Source organism: Acipenser ruthenus, chromosome 7 (genome assembly GCF_902713425.1).
Source record: "Acipenser ruthenus chromosome 7, fAciRut3.2 maternal haplotype, whole genome shotgun sequence".
NCBI classification, from domain to species: domain Eukaryota; kingdom Metazoa; phylum Chordata; class Actinopteri; order Acipenseriformes; family Acipenseridae; genus Acipenser; species Acipenser ruthenus.
The window spans coordinates 54,810,211-54,836,328 of record NC_081195.1 but is presented as its reverse complement, the minus strand read 5'-3'; the positions used below and the strand labels follow the sequence as shown (position 1 = coordinate 54,836,328).

The 26,118-nt window shown below is 34.7% G+C and overlaps 1 protein-coding gene across 5 annotated transcripts; it reads right to left on the bottom strand.

The window, feature by feature from the left end:
* Window positions 1–533: 533 nt before the first annotated feature.
* On the bottom strand, window positions 534–24,474 carry LOC117415703 (muskelin). Of its 5 annotated transcripts, none has more exons than XM_034026375.3 (19): window positions 24,316–24,407; window positions 23,240–23,383; window positions 22,672–22,741; window positions 21,034–21,176; window positions 20,209–20,297; window positions 19,234–19,343; window positions 17,909–18,101; window positions 17,581–17,658; window positions 17,043–17,108; window positions 13,301–13,413; window positions 12,298–12,510; window positions 11,111–11,332; window positions 10,766–10,895; window positions 9,660–9,807; window positions 8,339–8,447; window positions 7,059–7,198; window positions 5,492–5,594; window positions 4,575–4,629; window positions 534–3,603 (listed from the first exon to the last, which is right to left on the bottom strand). In XM_034026375.3, the coding sequence occupies exons 4-19, from the start codon at window positions 21,159–21,161 to the stop codon at window positions 3,482–3,484; spliced, it is 2,019 nt and encodes a 672-aa protein (XP_033882266.1). In that variant the 5' UTR covers window positions 21,162–21,176; window positions 22,672–22,741; window positions 23,240–23,383; window positions 24,316–24,407; the 3' UTR covers window positions 534–3,481. The 5 variants fall into 5 exon arrangements, with proteins under 5 accessions (XP_033882266.1, XP_058883291.1, XP_033882263.1 ...); XM_059027308.1 differs by having other exon boundaries at window positions 23,240–23,368; XM_034026372.3 differs by lacking the exon at window positions 23,240–23,383 and having other exon boundaries at window positions 24,316–24,466.
* Between the last annotated feature and the right edge of the window lie 1,644 nt (window positions 24,475–26,118).

The window sequence follows — 26,118 nt, the reverse complement described above, 5'->3', positions numbered from 1 at the left end:
GCAATCAGTAATTTAGAGAGTACTGGAAGTCATCCTAATATTTCACTACACTAATGAAAAAAAAAAACTCTAACAATCACACTTGTACTGAAACTTTGTCCTAATTAAATAAGTTCATGCACCTTAGTAAATCAACTGAAATTATGTTGTGCCAGTGAAAGTACAAAGCATTAATTCCAAATCACAACTTTAACCCTTTCAATCCTGTCGGGACCTCAAGGTACTTGTATGTTAACATATGCCATCAGAAACCATGTTGGAACATCACTGGACTCCTTGGTCCCAGTCTTAGGTAGCGTATAAATACATGTTCAAAAAAAAAAAAAAAGAGTCCTGTTATCATGTATACTCAATAAAAGAGTTCCTTTTTTAATTATATAACTTAATTTCGCATTCTTCAACTCAACAAAAATAATCCAGGATGGAAAGGGTTAATAAAAATGGCTAAAAAAGCAACATCTTCAAGGGTTTCCCTTTTAGGATATGAAACAAAATCCAAACTCAACTTGTCATATCAGTTTGTTAAGGAGTAGATTTGGCCATTCCAACAAGATAAAGTAAAAAAAAAAAAAAAATGTTAATGATAAAACTTAATGTTTTCTGGCTTCAAACTTCTCAAATAATAGTTTATCTCAAAATTGTAACATGAAAAGCGTAGGCTGCCCAGTTCTCTGATCATAGTCAAGATTTTCTTTATTACATTTTTTTTATTGTACTATACAATGGGAATTGTTATCAAACATCTTACATGATATATTAAATGTTGATAAACTACATCTAGCAACTAAATCATTGAATCATTTTTCTTCTATAAAGAAGTATAGTTTATAATCCTTATATATTTGCATCATTGTTTTTCCAGCATGATAATGAATCGTTGTACCCTGAGTGATATTTGACATTAAGACATTGTAATGAGTAAAAAACAAGTTACAATAAACTTTATTTAAAATCCAATGACCACAAAAAGTAGATCCCATTACACACTGGATTAATGAAGCTAGGTATGTCTTAATGGAACTGAAAGATCTTATCAACAGTTTGCTTCAGCTTTTTTGGAGCATGTAAGAAAGATAATTTGAAACCAGCCCCACATCCCATCCTCTGTTTATTGTAAATGATTCCCATCTAGCTCTACACTGAAACATGAAATATGAAATATAAAACTGGGAAAAGTAAAGCACCATGCATTTCAGCTGCAATCATTGTCGTGTATTCTATTGAAGTGATATCAGTAAGACCTACCACAGTACTGGCAAATCACTGTACAAATGGGAAACAGACATGTTGAAGATCCAACATTGCATTTACTGTTCAGTTTCCTGCACACCAGACGTAATCCCACAAGATGTTTATTTGTCCTTAGATAGACAGTGTTGTAAAAGGCTATTTTTTTCAGTTTACAAATGCTATATTGCATAAAATAAAAGTAAGACATTCTTGTAATTTTAACTTTTATTTTTCTACTCTCAAACTTAGTAAACAATGGGTATTCCTAAGGATATAGTCCATGTTGGCAGATCACACAAACATGATTGATCTAACAGAAGCCATAACCATGAAAAAGGCCCTTAAAATATGAAATCACAATATGTATTTTTTCTGTGATTTCTTTCCACTAAATTGCCTCTGAATCAGAATGGTTAGGGCATTTTTAAAAAAAGAAAATAAACATTACTAAAATCATTAAAAAAAAAATTGGCCAGTTTCTGGAAATTCACGACCACTTTCAAACTTGTAGGAACAACTATTTAAAAAGTGTTTCTTACTTTTAGTAAAGCAAGCTATGTTGAAAACCATGTTGAGCCAGCCGAAGTAAAGGTTGTGAAAAGTTACCAAGCAAAGACTGGATACAGTAAACTTATGACGAAGGTCTGATGGGGACTAATACTTTCTAATTACCAATGTAAGGTTAAAAAAAACAATATAATATCTGTTAATGATTTTTCCTTAATTAGACATTGTATTTTTCTTCTTATGTAGATGATACTTACAATTAACACAGTGATAGGAATAAACCTATATTGCATAATCCTACTCTTACAGTTGTTTCGGCAACCACAGGCAGGGACAGGAATGCTGAACAGTCACATAATCCAACATTTACCTATAAACCCTATTCTTAAATACTGTTATTACTTTTTTCACAACTGGTGGATTTTTGAGGATAATTATGATTTTAAATACCACTATAATCTTCTAATTTCATGATACAACTATTTTTTTTCATCTTAATTTTGTTTTACATATATACTGTAAAATACAGACACAAAGCAAGACATGAGATAACCCCTGAATGAGTAAAATTCATGTCATTTTACTGTAAAAATAGTTTTGGCAACATCAGTAAGTCAAATAACTGCAACACTTTCAAGAAGGACGAAAGGACTTAGTCTTTCTGAGCATAACTTTCATTGGTTTAAAAGCAAAAGCTAGGTGGAATAGCCAATATAAAACACATGAGTAATTCGCTAAAAAATCTTTTGATTCAACATATTTAGGTGGACATTTTTTTTCTAAATTACTTTGTAAAATTTTAGGCTAATCTTACAAACCAGGATCAGGTTTGCCCATATAGTAGGCAGTAAGAAAGGTACATATACTGTACCATCACTGTAAAATACCAACTAGGGGCAAGCCCTCATTTTGTGTGTGTCTGTACCATCAGTTCTTCAGATCACTATGCTCTGACAATATAACTAGTGATTCAGCATTCATAAAACTCTTGGAATGCACTAAATATTAATTCTGACTTTCAGTAACCTGTTACAATCACATAATGTAATAGAACTGACAAGGCGCAGGTATTTTTATGAATCTCTGCAGACATTTTAAAAATGTATATTTTTAAATGGTATGTAAAAAAAGCCCTTAAACAATATCAGATCAAGTTAAATAGCAAACATACCAAAGGATTACAAAAGTCTTGACATTCATGAAATCTTATGATTCCAACAGGTGACTTTACAGTATTCTTTATTTTTAAAGATACCTGCAGAAAAACACAAAAGTTGCAATCAGTGTATCTTAGCAAATAAGTAAAAAGTGCTGTATGGCAGTGTAGCAAAAACAAAAAAAACCTAACAAAAAACAAACCAAAAAAAAATCTGACCACTTCAATCATTATTCTAAATAATACTTCAGTACATCCAATTACAGGCAACTATAAGACTGAACTATGACAGTCTCAATAGAAAGACCAATGTGATTTTGCTAATTTAATCTAACATTATCTATATCTGTCACTACTGAGATACAAACCTGTTTAATTAAATTATACCAACTAGGGGCACTTGATTAAAAAGCCAGAGGTAACACTTTCTGACCAAAACCACTCAAGCTGGATTTTATAATTACAAATTCACTCCCCCCAAAACGGGTAAATAGTCATTTGACCAGCACTTTGGAACTAGAACCTTTATAAAAATATTTCTAGTCGCTATTAAATAAAGTACTAAAAAGGTGCTTTTTCCTTGCTCTGTTACAGCGTGATGAGGTCGACCAGGCTGCCTTTTGGAGGAGTCATGCTGTCAGGGAAGAAATTCACCAGCGTGTCAAACAGCTGAGTCCGCTGAGCATAGGTCTGATCCACGTTCGAAAAACCTGGGCAACAAACAATAAACATGTTGCTTTACCAAGCATTTGCATTCCTATGAAAATAAACATGCTTAAAATGTAACTTTTCATTAAAACAGACGGATCCACTACATTCCCACACTTCCTACTTTTCTTGTGCAGAAAAACTAACAATAATAATAAATTATGAAATGCACTGCTAAATATACATATATATATATATATATATATATATATATATATATATATATATATATATATATATATATATATATAAATAATATTGTAACACAGTAGGGAGGGGGTTAATATCCTCCCTGCATGAAAAAAATGTGCAAATGCACATTGGTTTAATTTAATTGTTTTGTTTTATTGTTTAATTACATGTGTTAATTGTTTTATTAGTAATTATCCCCTGCACCTGGCTGTCATTGTAAATTAGAGCCAGGTGCAGGGTATTTAAAGAAAGCAGCCAGTCTGTTCTGGGCTGCTGAAGAGTGAAGTGCCCGGTTGGGAGTGTGTTCAACCGTAAAGAAAAAAAAAGAAAGGTAGTGGAACCTGATAGTGTTTTGTGTTAAAACTGTGTTTATTTTGTTTTGGTTTGTGTTACAGGTAAACCGCTTAGCTGCCCTGATTTATAGTTAGGTTCCTGTGTTGTGTTTAGTTTTTTTCATATGTCTCGTTATTTTTACATGTATTTGTGTTTTTATTTTGTTTGATAATTCACTGAATATCTTTTAAAAGATAGACATAAAAAATGAAATAATTTAGCATTCACTGTTTCTCAGGTAAGCATCTAAATATTTAGGAATATTTGTTGTATAATAACTGTAGAGAAAATGACACATTTTCAATGTGACAATGCTATTGTTCTCTGCTTTAATAAATCTTATGTTTAATTGTGAAATATCTTTTCTTAGACTGAAATAAGCAAGTTTTTATAGTGAAAAAAATACAGCCCTAGCTATAATTACAAGCACAGTAGTCTGTTCACTTACCCAGTGCTATGAAGTCTGAGCTGGATCTGAAAAGTGCGGAAGCCAGGAGTTGAAACTGAACAGTAAACAAACAGATGGTAAAGCATGGGAATAAAAGCATCTTGTTCCACTTCATTATACAAAGAGCACAACAACTTAATACATATTGTTTGGTATTTATAAAAGAAATAGGGTTCATCCCAGGGTTTGAAACAAATTATTGGCACCCGGTCCTCAGAGAAGTTTGGCAACCCAGGACTGCGTTCGCGAGTTTCTAACCCTGAACATTCCTTCTTTAAAAAAAAATAAATAAAAAATGTTCATTTCTAAAAATTTGTTAAAACACAAATAAAAATAATATCTACAAAGCAACTCTAGGGACATAATGTAATGGGAAATTAGATACTAATTGAATAGTTTGAAAACAAAGTAAAACATGAAAATGGTGTAACTACTGTAAAAATATTAAGACAATAACTCAGTGTACCATCTCCGTAGAATGCAGCAAATAAATCTAATTTCAATACAACGTCAGTCCGTCAAATGGTCTCCGATATGAGGCGTTGACACTGTAGTGTTGACAGCTTTGTAAAATTATTGCCGCAAAAGGGTTAATTTTTCTTTTGTGTGGTACCCACGATCAAACTTAACCAAGAGAATTATGAAATACAGTTGTTTGCAGAGTATGAAGCCATTATCTGAAAGCATTAAGTCTATCATCACGATACCAAAAAGTCACACAATCACAACATGGGAGTCACCTTAGGTCACAGGTCAAAGTGAATGGTGTCACTATATTTTTATGATATTGAAAATATGAAGTCTTTATCCAAATGGTTTATGAGATACCAGCAGTTGAAGAGGCAGCATTAGATTGACAAGAAAGAAAAAATACATATAATTATTATTATTGACAACTAAATAGGAACTCCACATACCTCTTTCGTCTCTTCAGGGTCTGAGTGATCCACAGTTACAGACAAGTCATTTTGTAAATACTTCAAAGCACTTAGAGGTTCTGTCTGAGCTTTTTCTTCAAACCTATAAAACATTGGAAAGAATGCAATTTTTTTTAAATATATATATATATATATATATATATATATATATATATATATATATATATTTTTTTTGTATTTTATTTTTTTTTAATTGAGGAGAACTCTAACCACACAAGCTTTTATAAATAAATTAAAATGTAACCTATATACTGCATAGGATAGGTTGGAAGTTTATATAGGGTTGGAAGTTCACATACATTTACAACTCTACAGATGCAGTAAGTTTAGTACATTAGGATTTTATGAAGGGACGAGCTGGGGAACTAAAAAAGAAAACTCTCACTGCACAACAGCAAGTTGTTTCTTACAAAAATAACCACAAGGTGTCACTACACTAAAAGACAGAGATGATACAGATAAGAGACATTTTAATAAAGTACTGGATATTAACAAAGATATGCCGCTACCAACGGCTGTAAAGAGGTCACAAAGCAATATGGCTAGGTAAAGATTTTATAGGCTGGTTTCACACACCCTGAATTTAGCACTAATCTTGGACTACCTAATGTTACCTTATGCTGTGAAACATATAGTATGTATGGCCTTCAAAGTCTAAAAGTGTCAATAACAACTGTCTTCTATATTGTACACCCCCTTATCGTACATTAAATATTTAGAGATTAAATTAATTTCAAAAAGCAGCAATAATTTAATGGGATGACAGTAGACAGTTTAAAGGGAGTCATAGCTAATTAAACAATTCCATAAGTATTCCCTCTTTTTATTTGAACAAATGGTACTGTGCCTTATTTGGTTAAACACAGCTCTCAATGTGCATATATTTAATTAACCTAGTATGATATATATATATATATATATATATATATATATATATATATATATATATATATATAAAAACACACACACACACATACATACATACACAATAAATATTTTGAATAAAAACACAAAAGTTTTTCTTTCCAAATGGCACATGTGATACCTAAATAGTAAGTAGAACTGCACGCTAGGTAAGACTTACTTTAATTAATTTATTAGCTACTTTATAACCCCTATAACAAACAAATGAGTGTTTAGAAATTAAAGATATTTACTTTTTTGTCCTTTTAATTATGAAAAGAATCTAACTATCACCGGTAGTCCTTCTATTGCACATGACGGCACTTAACTGTCAGTTGCCAAACATCCGCCTCACACTGCTTCTGGAAGTCTGTATTTCTAGGAAGTACAAGGCTTTATGGAGCGTTGACATATGATCATGTTCAGTATTAAATCTCTCAAGACGATGCAAGAATGTGACATCAATACAGCAACAGACCAATATAAGATTAAGAATAAGCATGTAACTAAAATCTGTCAACAAATTGTGTGTGTTCTATTCCTCTGATTTGTTACCCCCATTTGGAGAAGAAACATTGATTGAAATGTGCACACTGCTGTACTAAAACAAAAACAAAAAGTGCTGCACACAGTGTTTGCATACCTGTATTTCCTAATGAGGTACTTGCAGTGTCTGAGGAGGTACTCCTTGGATGGGCGGCAGAGCTTCAGTGACCAAAAATCATCCAGTCTCATTTTAGGGGAGCAAGATTTGCCAGGATTTCCACCAAACAAATAGTGAACCTGTAAATAGGTAACATATCCACTGTTTATAGACACTGGCCTCTATTAAGGTTACACTTATAAAAGACACCGGCCTATATATTCCCGTGGGCAAACCACAGACAAATAGTCCCCTCCATATTAAATGCATTACACAGGCAATTCACCTACAGTGCAAAACATGGGCCCACTAAGTCAAGTAGACAACAAATTCAGCTAGTGCCTTTAAAAAGAACAGATGTTAAAGGCTTACCTGAAGTAAAGAGTAAAAAATATCAAAACAACCAAGATCATGTTGAAAATACATTGGTAAGATATGGACAACACAGGACACAGCAAAGGTAAAGGGTGTTCTGTAACCATTTAATATCAATTAAGCACCTAAAGAGAATAAATTTGGACTACGGTTAACGGTACTTGTTGATTAAGTGACAAATTACAATTTTTGTATCTTTATTTCACATCACATATTTCTGGAAATCAGACCACTTTGGTAGTGTGCAGAGCACCGCATTCATTAACAATGCACCATTTTAGAATTAACAAAGGCTGGGCTCCCGAGTGGCGCATCCAGTAAAGGCGCTCCACGTGGAGTGCAGGATGCGCTCTATAGTCTGGACCTTGCGAGTTCGAGTCCAGGCTATTCCTTTGCCGACTGAGGACGGGAGCTTCCAGGGGGCAGCGCTCAATTGGCCGAACGCCGCCCGGGGGGAGGGAGGGTTAGGTCGGCCAGGGTGTCCTCGGCTCACCGCGCACCAGCGACCCCTGTAGTCTGGCCGGGCGCCTGCGGGCTTGCCTGTAAGCTGCCCAAGAGCTGCGTTGTCCTCCGACGCTGTAGCTCTTGGGTGGCTGCATGGTGAGTCCGCGGTGTGAAAAAAAGCGGTCGGCTGACGGTACTCGCTTCGGAGGACAGCGTGTGTTCGTCTTCACCCTCACTAGTCAGCGCAGGGGTGGTAGTGGTGAGCTCAGCCTAAATATAATTGGCCATTTCCAAATTGGGGAGAAAACAATAAAAATAATTGGCAAAGACTAAATTTATTTAAAAAAATAATAATAATAATTAACAAAGGCTGTTGCAAAAGAAGTACACTTTATAAGTTAAAATCCAATTAAAAAAAAACAAAAAAAAACAACATTTCACCATTGGTCTTTACAAATTACCTTGTGCAGTTCATCATAAACCAGCTGGTGGGCAAACCGTGGACAGGGCTCCTCCTCCAGTAGACTTTTATGTTCTTTCACTGCCTGATCATTCTTGTAAACACATGACCTTAAAGAAAAAAAAAAAAAGAGAAAGAAAAAGGCAATTCTCAAGTAGACAGCCATCTATTGGTGGCTTAGTAGGGGTGTGTGTTATCAGCAGATATTAAATGAAACTGAAACATGGCATTAGAAAATTGTAAATTTTAGAACAAGAAAAGCTGCCTTTGTCTCGTTTCTCCTCATGTTTACAATCAAGGACCAATCCATGGCAAAAGTCGCTTGGTAGCAATTTCTCCTATCACCCAGGGTGCTGACATATTTACTGCTGTACTACAGCATACTGGGAAAACATTTTTTTTGTCGAGATTAATCAGAGGTTAAATCTCATTCATGACTGCAGTCACAATTCACTGCAAAGATGACACACTTAAAAATGAAGAAAGTGAAAATCAGGACATTAAATCAAACTAAACTGATAAAAGCAAAAGGTAAGATAAATAATTGCAGAAACAATGAGTGGTTTTAGTTTACAGCTCTATTAAATAACACTGTCAGATTGTTACTGACTGGTACTCAAGTGCAAACAAGGGAAGGCTATCCCCCGTCAACCCCACTGCTGGAAAAATCTAATTGCCCTGCACATCGTCTTAATTTTGTTTAGTTTTTAGAACAACCTTGTTTATACTTGTAAACTGTGTCCTTCTATGTTTGATCATCCACACCAACTTAACACTCAATAGTGCTAAATTAAGTAATATAAAAATAAACAGAAAACATTTGGGAAAGACTTCTAGTCAAAATATTTGTTATTGAGTTTTTTAGTATTTCCATCCTTCTATTACTGGAAGAGACCCAGGCAAACAATGAGATGTGATATCTGTCTTTATGGATACCATCTTTTCTTTAAAACACACTACGTTTTAGTATGCAGAAGGCTCTTAGCAGTCATTGCCTCAAAAGATCCTTGACAATATAATATTTCACCACAGATGGCACTATGTTTTTTTGCTGTCTTCAATGCCCTCTTTGGTACATTGAACTAATGATCAAAATAATTAATATGTACTTTTAAATAATCACAACAATTTTAAAAAGATTTGCAAAGATATACACTGTTAGTAATAAAATATGCTTGGTAATAAATTGAGAGAAATGCTTAGACAAGACAAAGTCTTTACAAATAGCTATATGTGTTATACAAAATAGCCCATAGAAAAAAATATATATAAATAAATATATATATATACATACACACACACAAGTCTTAAATGTCTCTTACCAGCTATTTCTGGCTATGTCATATATCCAAAACGAGTTCCTCACATTCTCCTCCCGTTTATCCTTGTCCTTGCTAAGCCCAGAAAGTACATGGATCTCGTTCAATTCTGGGTCAATGGTGGCTCTCTGAGTAAAACCTGTCATTGGGACTGGTAAGACAAGAAACATCCTAAACATAAGGCAGTGTGTTATTCCATAAACTAATCAAGTATGCCGACAGAGGTTGTTTGTTTCAAAATGTATCCCACTTTTTAACCCAAAAATAGTATGGTTGCTTAGTTGAAATGATGTTGCAACAATGCACTGAATTTTCAGGAACATATTTGCTAGACAGATCAACAGGCAGAGAAAGATTTGCAAACGATCATGACTGTCCTGTTTTGGGCTACTTTGTTCCCATGAAATATATTTGCCAAACACATTCTGTTCCTGTGCACTCATAAACTAGAGACATACTTAGAAAACAGATCATTTTATTTTAGTTTGCCAAGTAAGACCATGTAGAGACAACCCAAGGGTTGATTATAGCATTCAGACAGTAGCTTTTTTTGTATTTCAACTAAAAGCGTCCTGCAACTTTCCCCCACCATAACAAAATAAATTCAATACATTGTTCTAATAATCTTTTTTAATGTGGCACATTTAGTATGTCAAAACGCATAAGACCAATTAAGATAATGTGCGGTTAGCAAATTATAGCGAAAAGTGTGCGAGTGGTGTATTGCTGAGAACCAAGATTATAAGCACGGCAAAAAAAATAAAAAGCATCCTGCAATGTTATTTAAATCATACAGGTTTCTCAATAATCACAATTTCTGTCAAAACTGGGAATAGCTGAAAGTAAATCTTTATATTCATAGATAAAGTTTTAGATGACAAATCGGAGTACCCCTAAAATAAGATGTGTAGGAATGTTCTGTACATACTGTAACTGCACACTTATGTAACCCTACGTTTGCAGCAATAAGTGCAATACCTGGACGGCAGAAAGGGGTGCAAATGCACCTACATACACAGTTAGCTTATAATTCAAATAAACAAATAAATAAATAATAAAAACACAGCTGATAATGGCTTTGATACAACATATATTTGTAAACAACGTACCCATGCCAGAGTCCTTCTTTGTGCCATCCGATATGATTTCTACATGGTCACTGTCCACATCGTAACTAAAGAAGTCATTCAAGTATGTTTTGGATCTCTGCCCCCCAAAGACATACAGGCAACGGTTTTTCTACAGGTAAAAAAAAATGCAAAAAGTCATGCAAGTGTGGTACGAATTCAGCTTGCACCAAGTTGCAGATCGTGGCTGGGGGCCCGCAGGGAGTGCTGCACTGGGTTTGGGAGGAAAATCAACTGCTTCGAGTTCACTTCATCACTTAAGTAAACTAGATTTTTCCAGAATCAATAAAATGCCACTGAACCCAGTTTAGGTTGTCTGCTACTTACAGTATGGAAGAGCATACAGTGTCCTATCCTTGACTGGACATCTTCAGGACCAGCGTTGCAGGAATCTTCCCGGAGAAGTTTCCATGTATTAGATTGACAGTGATAGGCATACAGTCCACTGAACTGTGGCTCATTAGTCCGAGTGTCATCCACATTGCCACTGCAAGTTAATATTCTTCCGCCAAATGTGTAAATCATGTGTTTTTCAGAGTCCATGCACATCTAATTCAGGAAGAACACAAAACACAAAAATACCTCTTAATTCTACAGCAAAAGAAAGTGTATCCTTTGTGCTGTATGTTAACTAATTCATGACGGCAGGTGTCTGGAGCTGCTCGTCACTTTCTCATCTCGCAAAACTTTCAATCTTTTTCATACATGTATGTGGATTTATTAATAATTGACTTACTACCCACATTGCAACCAAGATATGTAGAATATCCCTTTCATACATGTATAGGCTTAATCAACCTACATAAAATTCATTCTTCACCTATTTTGTGTACTTTTACCCTGCACTTAAATCCAGTTAAGTTATGTGTATCGGTCCAGGTTCCTGACAGAATTTATTGATTGACACTTCACAGCAGCCAATAACCACTCTGGGCTCTCCTCACTGATTGGTAGATACCGGTATGGGCATCCAGGGCGGGTTTAGTATCCTAGGTGATCTCAACTGATATTGTTAAGACAGTGAACATTTTGCAAGTGTCCAAAATGAATAAAATAAATCTACAATAAATACTGCAGCTGATCATGTACAATAATTTTGCATTTTACTGGTGGCAAACTATTTTGCACAACCTGCAGTGTTTCATTGGATCACATACATCGAGATACGATCCAGCGGCATTTAGACTCAGACAGCAATCAGCGGATAATGCATTTCTTCAAAACAAAAAGGTTTAAAAAAAAAAAAACAACAGCGGCACGTGGCAATGTAGCAAATGTTAAATATTATTAGTTTTGCTCAAGACAGACAGCTACAGTTGGGACTGATTTATAACATACATTAACAAATCAGGTTACACTTGATCTCTGCATCCTCATCCTGTATTTGCAACAACAAAGATTACTTTCTTGACAGCAAGTTTCACACACACACACACTATATATATATATATATATATATATATATATATATATATATATATATATATATATATATATATATATAATCGTTTTACCTGGTGATCAAAAACAAGCTTGGGTCCAACATCAGCTGATGTATCTTCACTAAGAAATGTCCATGTGTTGGTGTCAATATCATAACGATAGAAGTCGCTTTTCAGAGATTTGCTGTTCCTCACAGAGGAGTCCAAATAGCGCCCTAGTGTGTAGATCTGTCTTCTTTGGGAGTCGATGCACATTTTATGGCAGGATCTGGCACTGGGACCATTCTGTGAAAACAAGGACAGTGAATATACAAAATTAGCTGATTGATCCCAGAACTGTCAAGAATCAATTTATTATTTTTTTTTAAAGATTATAATAAACAATATAGAATTAAAAAAACAAAAGATTAACTAAAGTCTACTGTGTGGTGGTCAATAGGGATTAGTGGAGTTTAACATAAACAAAAATCAATACTGCAACATAAAGCATGCGGTTATAAACGAACAAAATGCTCATGGTTTTGAGTAAAAGAATCTGTAGGCAGACAACAATGTTCCATGTAGTAATCTGTATTACATAACAATGAAATGGCATATTTGACACTGACAAAGAACAGTGAGTCACAGTCACTCTTGGACAGAATGACCGGAATAAGTCAGTGCTGAAGATGAGGTTATTGTGCGCTTGGCCATTTAGTCTGGCTGCCTCACCACTTCTGTTCTCAAAACAAACAGCCCTGTTATCATACAATTTAAACTGGAAAAAAAACTGTTGACATTTCAGACCTATATATTGAATTGACTTGCACGCTGACTATTGTTTTGAAATTATTTTGCTAGCTACCACCGATTTAAGTTGAGAAGTTGCTCACTGATTGAATTATAGTTAATTTTGTAAGTATATAATCATTGGTAACGCTTTATTTCAAGGGTTGTTTTTTTTTTTGTTTAACTGTTAAACAGCTGATAAACATGTTAATGTTCATTATTTATTTTCTGTTAACTGTTTGTAAATAACATAAAATAGACCAGTTAAAACTGCAAACACCTCAAATCAGAAAGCGACTGAATTTACCTCTTTTTCAGTATCCCTGGATATACAGAACCATTGATTTTCTTGAACGCTGTATGCCCAGAAATCGGCCAAATCTTGCGTACCATCCCAGCCACCAAACAAATACACAGTTTCTGTAATAAAAATGGAAAATATTACTTATGGGGGGCTTTGTAACAGATTACTGTATCATAATTAAGATAACAAATAATTTAAAACATGAAAATAAATAAAAATAAAGAATTGTGCCATATTTAAGTCCAGGGGCTGCTAGCTCCCTGGAATCAAAGGGTTAATAAGCTCCGACAAGGCAGGAAAACTAATTTTTGTTGTTCAATCCACGATTTTGGTATTTGAAGTCACAAATCTTATAAATTCACAGTCCCAATAAAAATAGTGTTTTTGAAAAACAGAATTTGTATTTTATTGTGGATTTAAAAATTAGTAAGGACAGGTTTATTAGGATTATCAAAACTGGATTTTAAATATTAAATATCAATTTTAGAATCAATATACGTTGAGAGAAATACATCACATTGAAAGATCCACCATATTACTTTTTTGTCTTCATTTTAATGTTAATACTCTGGAACTATCCCATATACAAAAACACTATAGCTTGCTAAAGCATGTACTGTGGTATAATACTGGAAACTGTAGTGTTTTTGGGTGGTACTATGGTATTTTTATATAGGATCGGGCCATGTGTTGTAACTAACGATTCATTCTTTAAAATGAGTTGGACCTCCAACTTCAGCAAAAAAAATAAATTAATGGTGCAGACTTACTAAGCTTTGCTAAAGGAGTAAAAACACTGTTAAAACTATACAACAAACACTGTTAAAAGGGTAACAAACAACCTTTTAAAAATAATTACACAACAATTATTATTATTTATTTCTTAGCAGACGCCCTTATCCAGGGCGACTTACAATATCACATTATTTTTGCATACAATTACCCATTTATACAGTTGGGTTTTTAATGGAACAATCTAGGTAAAGTACCTTGCTCAAGGGTACAGCAGCAGTGTCCCCACCAGGGATTGAACCCACGACCCTCTGGTCAAGAGTCCAGAGCCCTAACCACTACTCCACACTGCTGCCCAATTATGGAAAGCCAAATCCTGCTAAAACACTATATAATTCAGGCTTTTAAAACTTTTACTAAAATGCAGATATACTGTCCGACTATTGAAGGTTGAGCTTGCAATGTACTAGAAGGCAGATCAAGTCATGCATGCTTGGGCATGTACTTTGGGCTTAGAGTAGCATTACCAAGAAAACAGTAACACTGATGATAACACTTAAATAGTAATACTGTTTGCAACTTCCAAACATCAGTTTTGTATTATTAATCAATGGTGTAAAAACTTAATTTTGATATACACAGTAGTATATAAAAAATGACTGATGAATACTGATACTTAATAAAATTGAGTCTATTGACATGTTTGATGATCTCTCTGCATACAGTGCCACAGAGCTGCTGGTGTCCCAGTTGTTTGTTTCTTTTTCTTTAAATGCAGATTTCTGAGTCAGGAAATACAGTTTTGAATACAGAGGACTAATGTGATCGGCAATAGAAACCGGAAGACTTTACTCAACTATAAACTTTGTAAAAATTGCCTCTGCCTAGCTTTATCACTGAAGTATCTGTAATTGAATAAAAGTCATGCATATACTTTGAATTAACAACAGATCTTGCTTATTGCTTGTGTTTCCTTGCAAGTTATCGATGCGAGTTGCACGGTCATGACAGAGACCATGTTTTTACAGAGAAGTCTGTCTGGCAGTATTCACCGTAAATGTGAGAACTAGTATCACTCAGACACACCATATTTCTCACAAGCCAACCTGGATCTTACGTTTTAGATAGAGGGGAGTTTGATTTCTGCTTTAAATTTTATTAACTGATAAAGTAAGCAATGTGCAAGATGACATTTGCACGGCAGTTTCTGAAGGACCCCTAAGCCGGTTGCTAAGTAACATGGCTGTCAGTACTAAGAGCTTTAGGGAGCCAGTTAGAATGCTATAATACAATTGTCATCAGCACAACTGTATATTTAGACTAATACAATTATTAAAGAAAATTAAAAGGAAATGATACATTTGGTATAAAAAGAACTGTTCTTCATTGTTCATTGAGTATCCTTCATTTATTTATTTTTAAACAAAAATTTGAGCTTAATACCCCTTTGGTGAAGCGCCGTAGCAGAGCCTCCAATACAGTAGCTGCTACAATCAGACTGTAGCAGTTGGCATCTCTGATGCATTTTTAGGTATGTTTCTCTGTCAGCAAGTTTAATAAAAAAATAATAATTTTCAGTAGTTGCTCATAACAATACTTTATTAAAATATAATTACATTCCTCTTTAAGAACAGTCAGTATTCTAGCAGAGTGAATTTTATATATTGCAGACTAATAATTTTATAGCTGAAATCTGTGCCAGGGTGGAATGACACAAATCCAGGTCAATGATGATTTGGTCATTATTTCCCAATAATATTCTATTACTGCTCACAGAGCATACATTTCAGCACCAGACTTCCTGTTAGGGGCTAATAGGATAAACTGGCAGATTATGGTGCATTTAGATATAACAGCAATTCCACCTCCTCAATGGGTGGCTGGTTTCTTAAGTAAGTTGTCAGCTGGTGCTGCTGCAGTAAGAGCATTTCCATAAAAGACCCCTGATTATGACTGAACGTGCTGTATCTGGCCTGAAAATCAGCAAAACACACTCCTAATCTTTGCTCACAAATTCATTCAAAATGCTCTAAGACAAGGGCTTCTGTTAATACTTGAAGGCAATTTAACATACAATTCCTTTTTATAAATGATCATATGGATTAATCTAAATGTCAGTACATTTTATCTGGAGTTCATCCAATACATAGAACATTATGAAATAAAAAATACACTATGTGTAATAGCAATACATATGTACAATGTTCCCTTTTGTGACCTACAATAAGTGAATACATTGCATATACAGTACAGTGTCTCTTTAGGGTGTGTCCAATCAGAAGAGATGTCCCTTCACACAGTTTGTATCAATCAAGAACAAAAACTACTGTATATACTGTTTTCCCAACCTGAAGTTTTACAGGTACATCATGAAAACACATTGCCACTCTTGACAGATTTTTTTTCCCCCCACTACAATTTAATTGAAGAGAAACATGAAAAGGTTAGCATTATGCAGGACAAACAAAATATGAAAAAGGGAAGAGTGTTTTTTCTTTCAAATAAGGTTATTGTAGTTCATTAAGTCTAATTACCCTTCCTATCCGGCACAGAGCTTAGTGTTTCAGATCAAGAGTGGGTATCTGATGTACAAATTCTCACAGCTTACAAAATCCACATAACAACAACAGCCTTATTGATAGCTATACACAATGCAAGATCTGGCATACACTTTACATCCTTTTGGGGTATTGCCAAAAGGGTGATGCACACATACAGAGATTAATGTTCTCAGTCTGGGCTCAACACCAATCCTAAAAGACTTAACTGAATATTTCACACGTTTACCAATTTGCGTGACATGCTACTTTTGCAGTCCTGGCAAGACCATAAGTACATAAAATCTGTTTGAAAACAACTGAAAATCATAAATTAAAAAATAAATAAATAAAAATCACATGACAAACCAACAATCTGATCTACCCCTATTATTTAACATTCTGCAGAGTAATTTAACTGGAATAAAACTAAACATTAATTACTGAAACTGCCTGCATCAAAGGCCAGTCCATACCTGTCTGGACATCTATCACCATCTGATGTCCTCCCCTCATTCCTGGCCTGCTGTCATCTCCATCACCTTGAATTAAAAAAGTACAGCACAGAAATACATTATATATATGCCTTTGCTCCACTTTATCAAACAGGTTATAGTCTACTAATTCAACAACACATTCCACATCAATCCCTACAACAGCAAAAACTGGTAACTAAATAAAGGATAATATGATTAACAGTTAAGGCAATCATAAAATTATAGTCCCAGACATCAACAGGCAGCGAACACCTTGGCAGATAAATATTTACTGTATAACATAGACCCTGGTCTGGTTCCAGCAACTAAAGTTACTTAGAAAAGCACTGTAACACATGGGCGCAAAACAGCTGAAGTAGAAATTGCCTAAGGTTGTAATTAAGGCCATGGTGAGTATTATTAGAATATTCTACAGTTTAGAACAACTATCATACAAGTTCACCCATTACAAAAGACATACTGGTAACTTTTAAAGGATTATGGTGAAGTACACAATATAAATGTACTGTTATTTTACCTTTGGTAGTTTTGGGGATAATCTGACTCCATCTAGGTTTATATTCTTGCTGGCTGATGTACTGGTTAAATAAGCCTTCTAAAAAAACAGACAAGAGAACAATGTTGTTTTTAGTTTTCATAAATATTTACATTCTATTTTTACATATATATCTATAGTGGGTTTCTTCACATTACACGAATGGCTATTTTTGTGAAAGTCAACAAAACAAATGGAATACATACACTGCAGACTTTAAATATAACTTTCTGAACTTACATTTTCCAATGCTGTATACAATGAAACCATAGATATAAAATGTAGAGTAATAGTTCCATAATCCAATTACCATTCACAGCCTTGTCTATTAGTCCCTCACAAGCATCAAAATCTCCCTTCAGGACCAGTTTATCGTGAAGGTCAGTCAGCATCGGGTGTTCGAGGGCGATCTTTGTCTTCTTCTGCAGAGACTCAAATGCCTCAGTGTAGTTGTGCTGGCGGAAGTGCTTTAGACACAGTCGAATTGCTTCCTGTTCACGGTACTACTAGAACACAAGGAAAGCCCATGAGGTCTCTGAATTAATCATGTAGCTTCACTTTAAAACAACAGCATCTAACCTATGTACTGGAAAATAAAGTTGTTTATGTCCATCAATGTGTTTTGATATGCTGAATAATGCTAAGTAAGCTCTTTACTGAATGAACCTTAATTCTTTCAGCACCAAATAACAGAAAGACTACCCAGGATAACTAACGAGGTTTACAGTCTTGCAGTGAAAAATAAACAAGGGTGATACATATTAGTATATTAGATTGATTCCTATAGTGAGGTCTACAGCTTAGAGTGGCGTTATGTACATGTACAGTTATGTGCATCAGATTTGACTATCCCCTTTTAGTTGATTGTTTAGTTGTGTTTTAGACAGGAAGAAAAAAGGAAAGTTTTGTGTAGGCAAAGAGAAATTTGAAACAATCAAAAATGGCTCTTATACAACTAATCCTGAAAGTTAAAGCATAAAATCAAAAGTAGCTTCTATACAACTAAAACGAGCAATAAGACTAAAAGCAATAAGACTAAAGCTATTGACTGCTTGTGTGTTGAGTGCCAGTCAATACAACCCACAATTACTTTTGTCTTTGCAATGCTGCTTCATGCATTTGGATTTTTCTTAAAATCTTTAACCTAGAAATGACTTTGTGTCATTATTGCAAGTTCTCTTAATAGCTACATATTAAAAAAATTTTTAAAAAAATAAAAAAGGCTCACACACATACAGTACCAGTAATTGAAAACAATAAGTGCTGAGCTTGAAACCAGTAATACTGGATGAAGTTCTGTTCAGAAACTGTATTTAAACAATGCAGGGCTAAGAACAAGCAGGACATTATTTCATAAAACACCCACAGACTTCTGCTGTTTTTTCACATGTTTACACAACTACCATATTTGAAAGAACAATCCCACATTGTAATAATTTGCAAGTAAAACATATTTTCAAAATCCTATGCTTGCATAAATGCAAGAATGTTATTTGAAAAACAACACGTCAACAGATTTGTATTATGAAATGTATCATGTCTACATGGTTACTGGTTTCATTGGTGATATATATTGGGGGGAGGGGGTGGGATATAATTCTGATTGCCCAAGATAGCATTGAAACACGGGCCTACCTTGCTGTACCAGTTAAGGCACGGCTGCACCACATCAGGTTCATCAATCCCATGAAGTTCAACATACCAGATACTGAAGTTGAAACTGGGCCCCCAGGACATCAGTGGAACTGTAATAAAAAGTTTCATTTAGTGAGAGTCTCTGTAAAGTTTTTTTTAATTTAGGACTGGGAGGGAGGAGGAGGACAGTGTACACTTTCTGATAAACACAATGGCATTTTTATACATCTTAAAATATGATCATGCCGTCCTGCAAAAGTACTATAGCCACCATTATTATGATCCTCCTGCAAGCCATAGAGAGAAAAAGATTATTATAAATTTTTAAGCCGGTGCTCAATTTACACAAAGCCTATGTCTATTTGTACAATAAACTAGGACACAGTAAACTAGTCACACATGTCTATTTTCACTTCCACTGGTTAGTAATTACATTTTGAAAATCTAGGGTTTTTCTTTGGCTGTAAACATACAGAGTGTGTCATGTATACTTGCTGTATTTGATGATCGTTTTGGACGACCCCTACCTTGATCTGCCATTAAAAAATTAAGAACTACTCTTATTTTTGTTATCATTAAAAGAATATGCTAAGATTAGGTTTTAAATACAATAATACACCAACACAAATTGAATATTTAACATGACTATAAAAATATACATGACTAATTTAACAATTGTTCTTGTATTAAAATCCTTAATATGGAAATGTAATGGTTAACTTACTATTTCTAAAGGGATGACAAATAGTACTGGTGAAATACAAAGTACCACATAAAAATCCATCTTAACCATGAATCACCTGGAAACCATAAAGTCACATGCCCACATTATGACAGTCATTAAGCATCGATTCAAAGTGATGCTATGGCTATATTTTTCATTATACTGATGTCGATAACAAAAATGGTTTCAATAATTTTTATGAGAATAAGAAAATGTAAATTTAATTCCTTAGTTACCTTAATGAATCTTACCTATCTTAATGAATCGACATGGGAACATCTGTTCATCAATTTTATGTTTCAAAGTGAATGTTTCTTTGTTGTAATCATTTTTAAGGCCACTGCAAATAAAACAAATACAAAAGAAAGTAAACTATATTATACGCAGTACATTTACAAACATTTAAAATGAATTAGCAAATAGCATGAAATGCCTCCTAAGGCTATTATACAAAGGTCACAGCCTAATGTAACTAATTTGTTGTAATAACAATTTAATATTGTTTTAATTGACAAAAAGACAGTAAATATATGCCCGGTGACAGTGAAAAAGGAATCGCACCTCTAATACCTAATACATGGTTTGTAAACATGAAGTAAATAAGAAATGTGAAAATTGAGTAGTGATTGTAAAGTGTGACATTTGTAAGAATTTTTTTTTTAATTGGAAAACTAGTCACAGGGCCAAGCGAATGACAGAAAATAATGAAAATGACTTGAAGAAATTAATTTAATTGATCTACAGTAAATGGTGACAAATCTAAATACTGCCACTTTTTCTTGAACGATTCACTGAATGTAGGATATAGATCCTCCACCAGTTAGATCCAGGCTGGTAGTGGACTATATATCATTAATAGCATACGAGATGAAAACAAAGGCCCTCACAAAACGTTTAATTTCTACTGGATGGTAAATTGAACATGACAGATGCCAAAAAATACAGCTGTGTGGATTTAATTTCATTAAGTGTGGTTTATCATCTAGAAATGAAAAAAATCACAGAACTGGAAATGTGGTCCACTAGAAAGATTTAAAATGCTTAAACAATAAGCATTATAAAGTACTCCAACTTACCTGGATAACAGTTCTGTCATATTTTCCTCACTCATCCCTCCAAAAACCTTAAACTTTTTCAGGTTGCATACGTGAGTTTTCTCATACTTTCCGAAAGTAATACTCTGAACAATGGAAGGCTTTTCCATTTTTAGAACCAAGTACTAAAACACAATTAGAAGAGAAAGATTGTAAAAGACTTCACCACTTTTGAAGCATTAAGGTTGCTGCTGATGTACAGAACTCACAGATTTTATATGGTTGATTAATTAAAATCAGTCATGCATCAGTTTATATAATACAGGTGTACACATGTAATGTATGTATACAGTAGGATAATGTATTTATGTATATGTAATGTTTCACCCATTAAATGTGTCTAAAAGTTCCACATATAGTATTTATAGCTCAGCCTTTCAGGTATCACCACAGTGAAAAAGTAGGTCACCAATGCCATAACTTTTCATAACCTACATTCATATTATAATCAAATCGAAAGACAGTCAGATATTTAGTATGCATAATCCAGAAACCCCAAACCCCACATGACTAAAAATATACCAGTCACATTGATTCACAGTAAAATAAGAAGTCTGAAAAAACACATTTGATTCCAAGTCTGTTGATTCTAAGACAGTTCCTAAAAAAAGAAAAGACTGCAACTTTTCTAAACTAAATGTAGTTGACTTAAGACTACTTAGATACATTTCAATTTTACATCGGATTTCTTTAGTTTAAAAAAAACTTTTTTGGAATGATTCTGCTATTTTCCCAAGGGGATCTAAAAATAAAAAAAGGAAAATCTAGGCCTGTCTTATCCTGCTTGTTTCTGGTTAGCTCTTGGGCATTGCATTTTTCTAATTATACTTTATGGACAAAGTGTCAATAAACAACTGAGCAATTTTACTGTGTAAATATATTTTGCTTATACGCTTGCAGTATGTCAGAGAACAGTACCATCATCAAGATAACTACTGTCAGACAGACAGTATAACTTTTTGGCACCCGTCATATCAATGTTTTTTATTTTTTTAACAGATGCATTGCAAAGTGTACATTGTATAATCAAGTTAAATACTAAAACTTTTCAACAGTTCTAAACCTGAATGTAAATAAAGTTGATACTGGAGATTTTTTTTTTAGTTTTTTTTTTTTTTTATCTAAAATTAAGCATTTTGTCTTGCTGATAAAAACAGCATGTACAAGAAATGTGCTGCTAATTCTGACAGCAACATCCTCTACCGTACAATCAACTTCCACTTTCAATTTCCTTTAGTCTAAACCACGAGTGACTTTGGAACACCACAAAGAGCTGAGGTTTGAAAAGAAAGTAACTTTTTTGACATTTAACCTTTTTTAAGCCCTCTAATTTTACAAACCAGAGGTTTACCAGACAGAAACATTCAGAAAGGGAAGCAAGTGAGTAGGCTTTCGCTATCTCTTTAACTACACATATGACAAAAGACTGTCTTTGGGCAATGGGGAGTTGGAGCATTATACAGTATGCAAAATACATTGACAAATAAGATTACACACTGTTCCTTTAAAAAAAAAAAAAAAAGCCCTTCTCATTTAATCAGCATATTTTATTGTCACATTTAGGCTGAAGGAAAAAAAAAAAAACAGATATCTTAACAAATTTCAAAATGCATGTTTTACTTGTGGAGGGTAGTTGCTTTCAGAAGACCACCGGGAAGACTGGTCATTAGGTTTATCTGCCAGAATGTTCCTAAAATACAATTTTGGAAAAAATTGCATTAAATTAATTCACAAAGCAAACAGTATTTTAAACAATTCATCGCAGTGAAGCCAATGTACAATATCTGAGTCATTTCATGAAAATACAATATTTGTTATAACAGTAAGTTTAAGATACAGAATTATACAGGGCTTATATATAGCCATAAAAATATGAAGCCACCCCCTTAAGTGGTTTCTCAGATATGAACCTATGACACTGTGGCAGCAGTTTTATACAATAACAAGCATGAAAGGGATCACTTTATTTGCACAATACCGACATTGAACTTGACTGAGAATCCCAGAATTACAGCTGTGTACTGATTATGAAGCCAGTATCTTGAAGCACTAGGTCTTCCATCACCCATGAAGCAGAAAGTCACAAACTCAACATGGTGGCCATTTGGGTCACAGGTCAAAGTGCAGGACACAAATTTTGTCCAGCAGTTACATTGAAAATATTAAGTTGCTAGGGATGCTTATTTACTTTGTTTGTAGTAATTATTGAACCAGGCCCTTTCTACTCCTTTGCCGTTTCACCCACATCATACACTGCTTGTTACTGTATAGACACTCGAGTTCCGTACTACTCAGTCACTGAGCTGCTGCTGAGGAACTGGGGAAAAAGAAACTGTGCAAATAATGGAATAATGAAATAAGGTTAAACATAATAACAGAATACAGTGCCATCAAACAAGCAGTGGTAAATAAAACCAAGATGTTTACATTCCACAATTTGCATGAACAATTACAATATTTAAAAAAAGTGTCCAGAACAAATGTTGCATCTTTAGAAAATAGGTAGAAGCACTATTCTTGAAAGTTTGTTGTTTCTGTAAACACTATTTTTTGGCCCGTTTCATTTTTCTTTTTTTTTTTTGGTGGGGGGTTCTTCCCATAATTGCAGGGTAATCCCACCTTGGAAACTACCGATTTTACCTTCTGTGTACATGCTACACCCAAACACTAGGAAAACAAAACAGAATGATAAACTCAGGAAAATCTCCCTTATATTGTTTTGACATAGAACTAGCACATGAAATAGACTAGTTCTATGTCACTATCCTAGACTGCTATCCTAGCAGTCGTCGGCTCACCAGAGCTTATGCCGTCGCAGAAGAGAATACACATACAACTGATAATGTCTGATTGATGAGGCTATCAACATTGTACAGTCGCTTGTCTTATGAAGAGTTTATACACAGGGTAAAATATAAAACATTTTACAAACCGGGCCTATCGAATTTTAGTAGGATATTTAACTTTTTTTTTTTTACCCAGCGAGTTCAGATGCTATTTTCTTTCTACTGTAGTGTAAATATGCGCTGGTCAATCACGACATCGTTAAGTGGAAAACTGTATTTATTATAATATTTTAACTCTTTGTTTGTATCAAAATAACAGTATTTCTGCACAGGGTAAAATATTAACGTAATTGCGGGACTTCATTTAGGGGCAGGCCATGTATGCATGCATTTAGCAAAACAGAGACATAACGTCGAGACACATCTATGTGTAAGCAATACTGGAATTCCTAAAATAAAATTATGACGCGTTACTCACTCTGGTAGGTACGTAGAGGAGTAAGAGCTCCATTTAAACACACTGTAGGAAAGGACTCTGTTCTCTGGAACAGCCGCCATCTTGTTGAGAACGAATCCACCAGCGGGATGCCAGGGGCGTGGTAACAACTCTTAAAGAAACAGTACCACTATTAATGACAAAACAAAGTGTTTGTTGTGACTGATCAAGTAGGTCATGCAGGTAGTACCATACTCTCCTTAAGTAGACTTTGAAAATGCATATCAATAATTGTGTGCAAACTACCACACGTATTTTTGGATTGTGGTTTACAAAGTTTTATAACACACTACAATACTTAAAGCAGTAAATAACGTGACTGCATTTATTTGTTCCTTGTTCACAGAGTCACCATAGGCATAACAATGTCTTGAGAACAGATGTTGGCAACCTTGTGTTCGCTAGTCATTACAGAATGTCTGCACGATTTCTATTTGGGTGTTCTATGGGAATGTCACATTCCAAAAACACACGTTAGTGGTAAGTTTTGGGTCATTGCCTTGCCTAACATTAATAATATTGCCCACACAGAAATTAAGGGAGGCAACATGCTGATTTGCAAACCTTTGTGTTTTGCTGCTGGAAGTATGTCCTTGATAGTATAGAAACGTTCCACTCCAGAGACAGCACACAGCACATAGAGACAGCACACAGCTTCACATCTTTTTCTCTTCCCCAGTACTGTACAGGAAAACATTTTTTTTTTTTGTACTTATCTGACCAAGGAGAATTTTCCTTTCAATTGGATATTTTTCACATTTAATCATTTTTTTAGGCGCTTTAATGATGTGTTTATCCTTTCCATTAATGTATGCAGAAGAACTGCATTTCATGCCATTCCTGAGTCTGGTTTTCCTTTTTTTTCTTGAACATTTTCAACATCTTGTCTTTTAAATGGATGTATTTTCTTTTTGTTACTAGTTAACCAGTAAATGCATCCTTTTTATATAAATTATATGTGACAGTCTCACTCGTCATCACCCAACTAATGTACAGGTAGTGGACAAAAAATGGAAACACCTATGTAAAGTCACTTAATAGGGTGTTGGGCCACTATGGTATCCCGCTCTGTGGAGTTCTCGGCAGACCGTTTTTGATGAAACTGGCTGCTCGCGCCCCAGGTTGAAATTTGCAGTCAGTTGATCTGCAGTTGCTCGCCTGTTTTGCCTTGCACTTCGAATTAATGCACAGATATCACGATCCTGGAGTATGCGCTTCTGCCCACTGTTGTCCTTTGCTGATGATGTCTTTCCCTCGGAGTTCCATGCCGACATCACCTTAGACACCGTTGCTCGTGAAACATCAGCAAGTTGAGCTGTCTTGGTCACTGAAGCTCCTGCCAAACGCGCCCCAACAATCACCCCTCTTTCAAAGTCACTGAGGTCTCCTCTTGCAGCCATGCTAGCCATAATTATAGGCAACCAGGCCTGTCCAGCATTTTTATACATGACCCTAAGCATGCTGGGATGTTATTTGCTTAATTAACGCATGAGTCACACCTGTGTGGAAGCCCTTGCTTTCAATATACTTGGTGTTTCCATTTTTTTGTCCACTTTGTCCTTTACCTCATACAGACACATGACATAAACTTGTTGTTAGGTTATAAGGAGAACATAGGAAAATAAGAAAGTTTACAAACGAGATGAGGCCATTCGACCCATCTTGCTCGTTTGGTTGTTAGTAGCTTATTGATCCCAGAATCTCATCAGGCAGTTTCTTGAAGGATCCCAGGGTGTCAGCTTCAACAACATTACTGGGGAGTTGGTTCCAGACCCACACAATTCT

Coding starts and splice junctions, on each gene's coding strand:
- LOC117415703 (XM_034026372.3), bottom strand. CDS start 24,395: ATGGCGGCTGTTCCAGAGAACAGAGTCCTTTCCTACAGTGTGTTTAAA. Junction 8,448..9,659: donor GACATAGCCAGAAATAGCTG/GTAAGAGACATT, acceptor TTTTTCTTTAAG/GTCATGTGTTTACAAGAATG. Junction 3,604..4,574: donor CTCAGACTTCATAGCACTGG/GTAAGTGAACAG, acceptor TTTGTTGCCCAG/GTTTTTCGAACGTGGATCAG.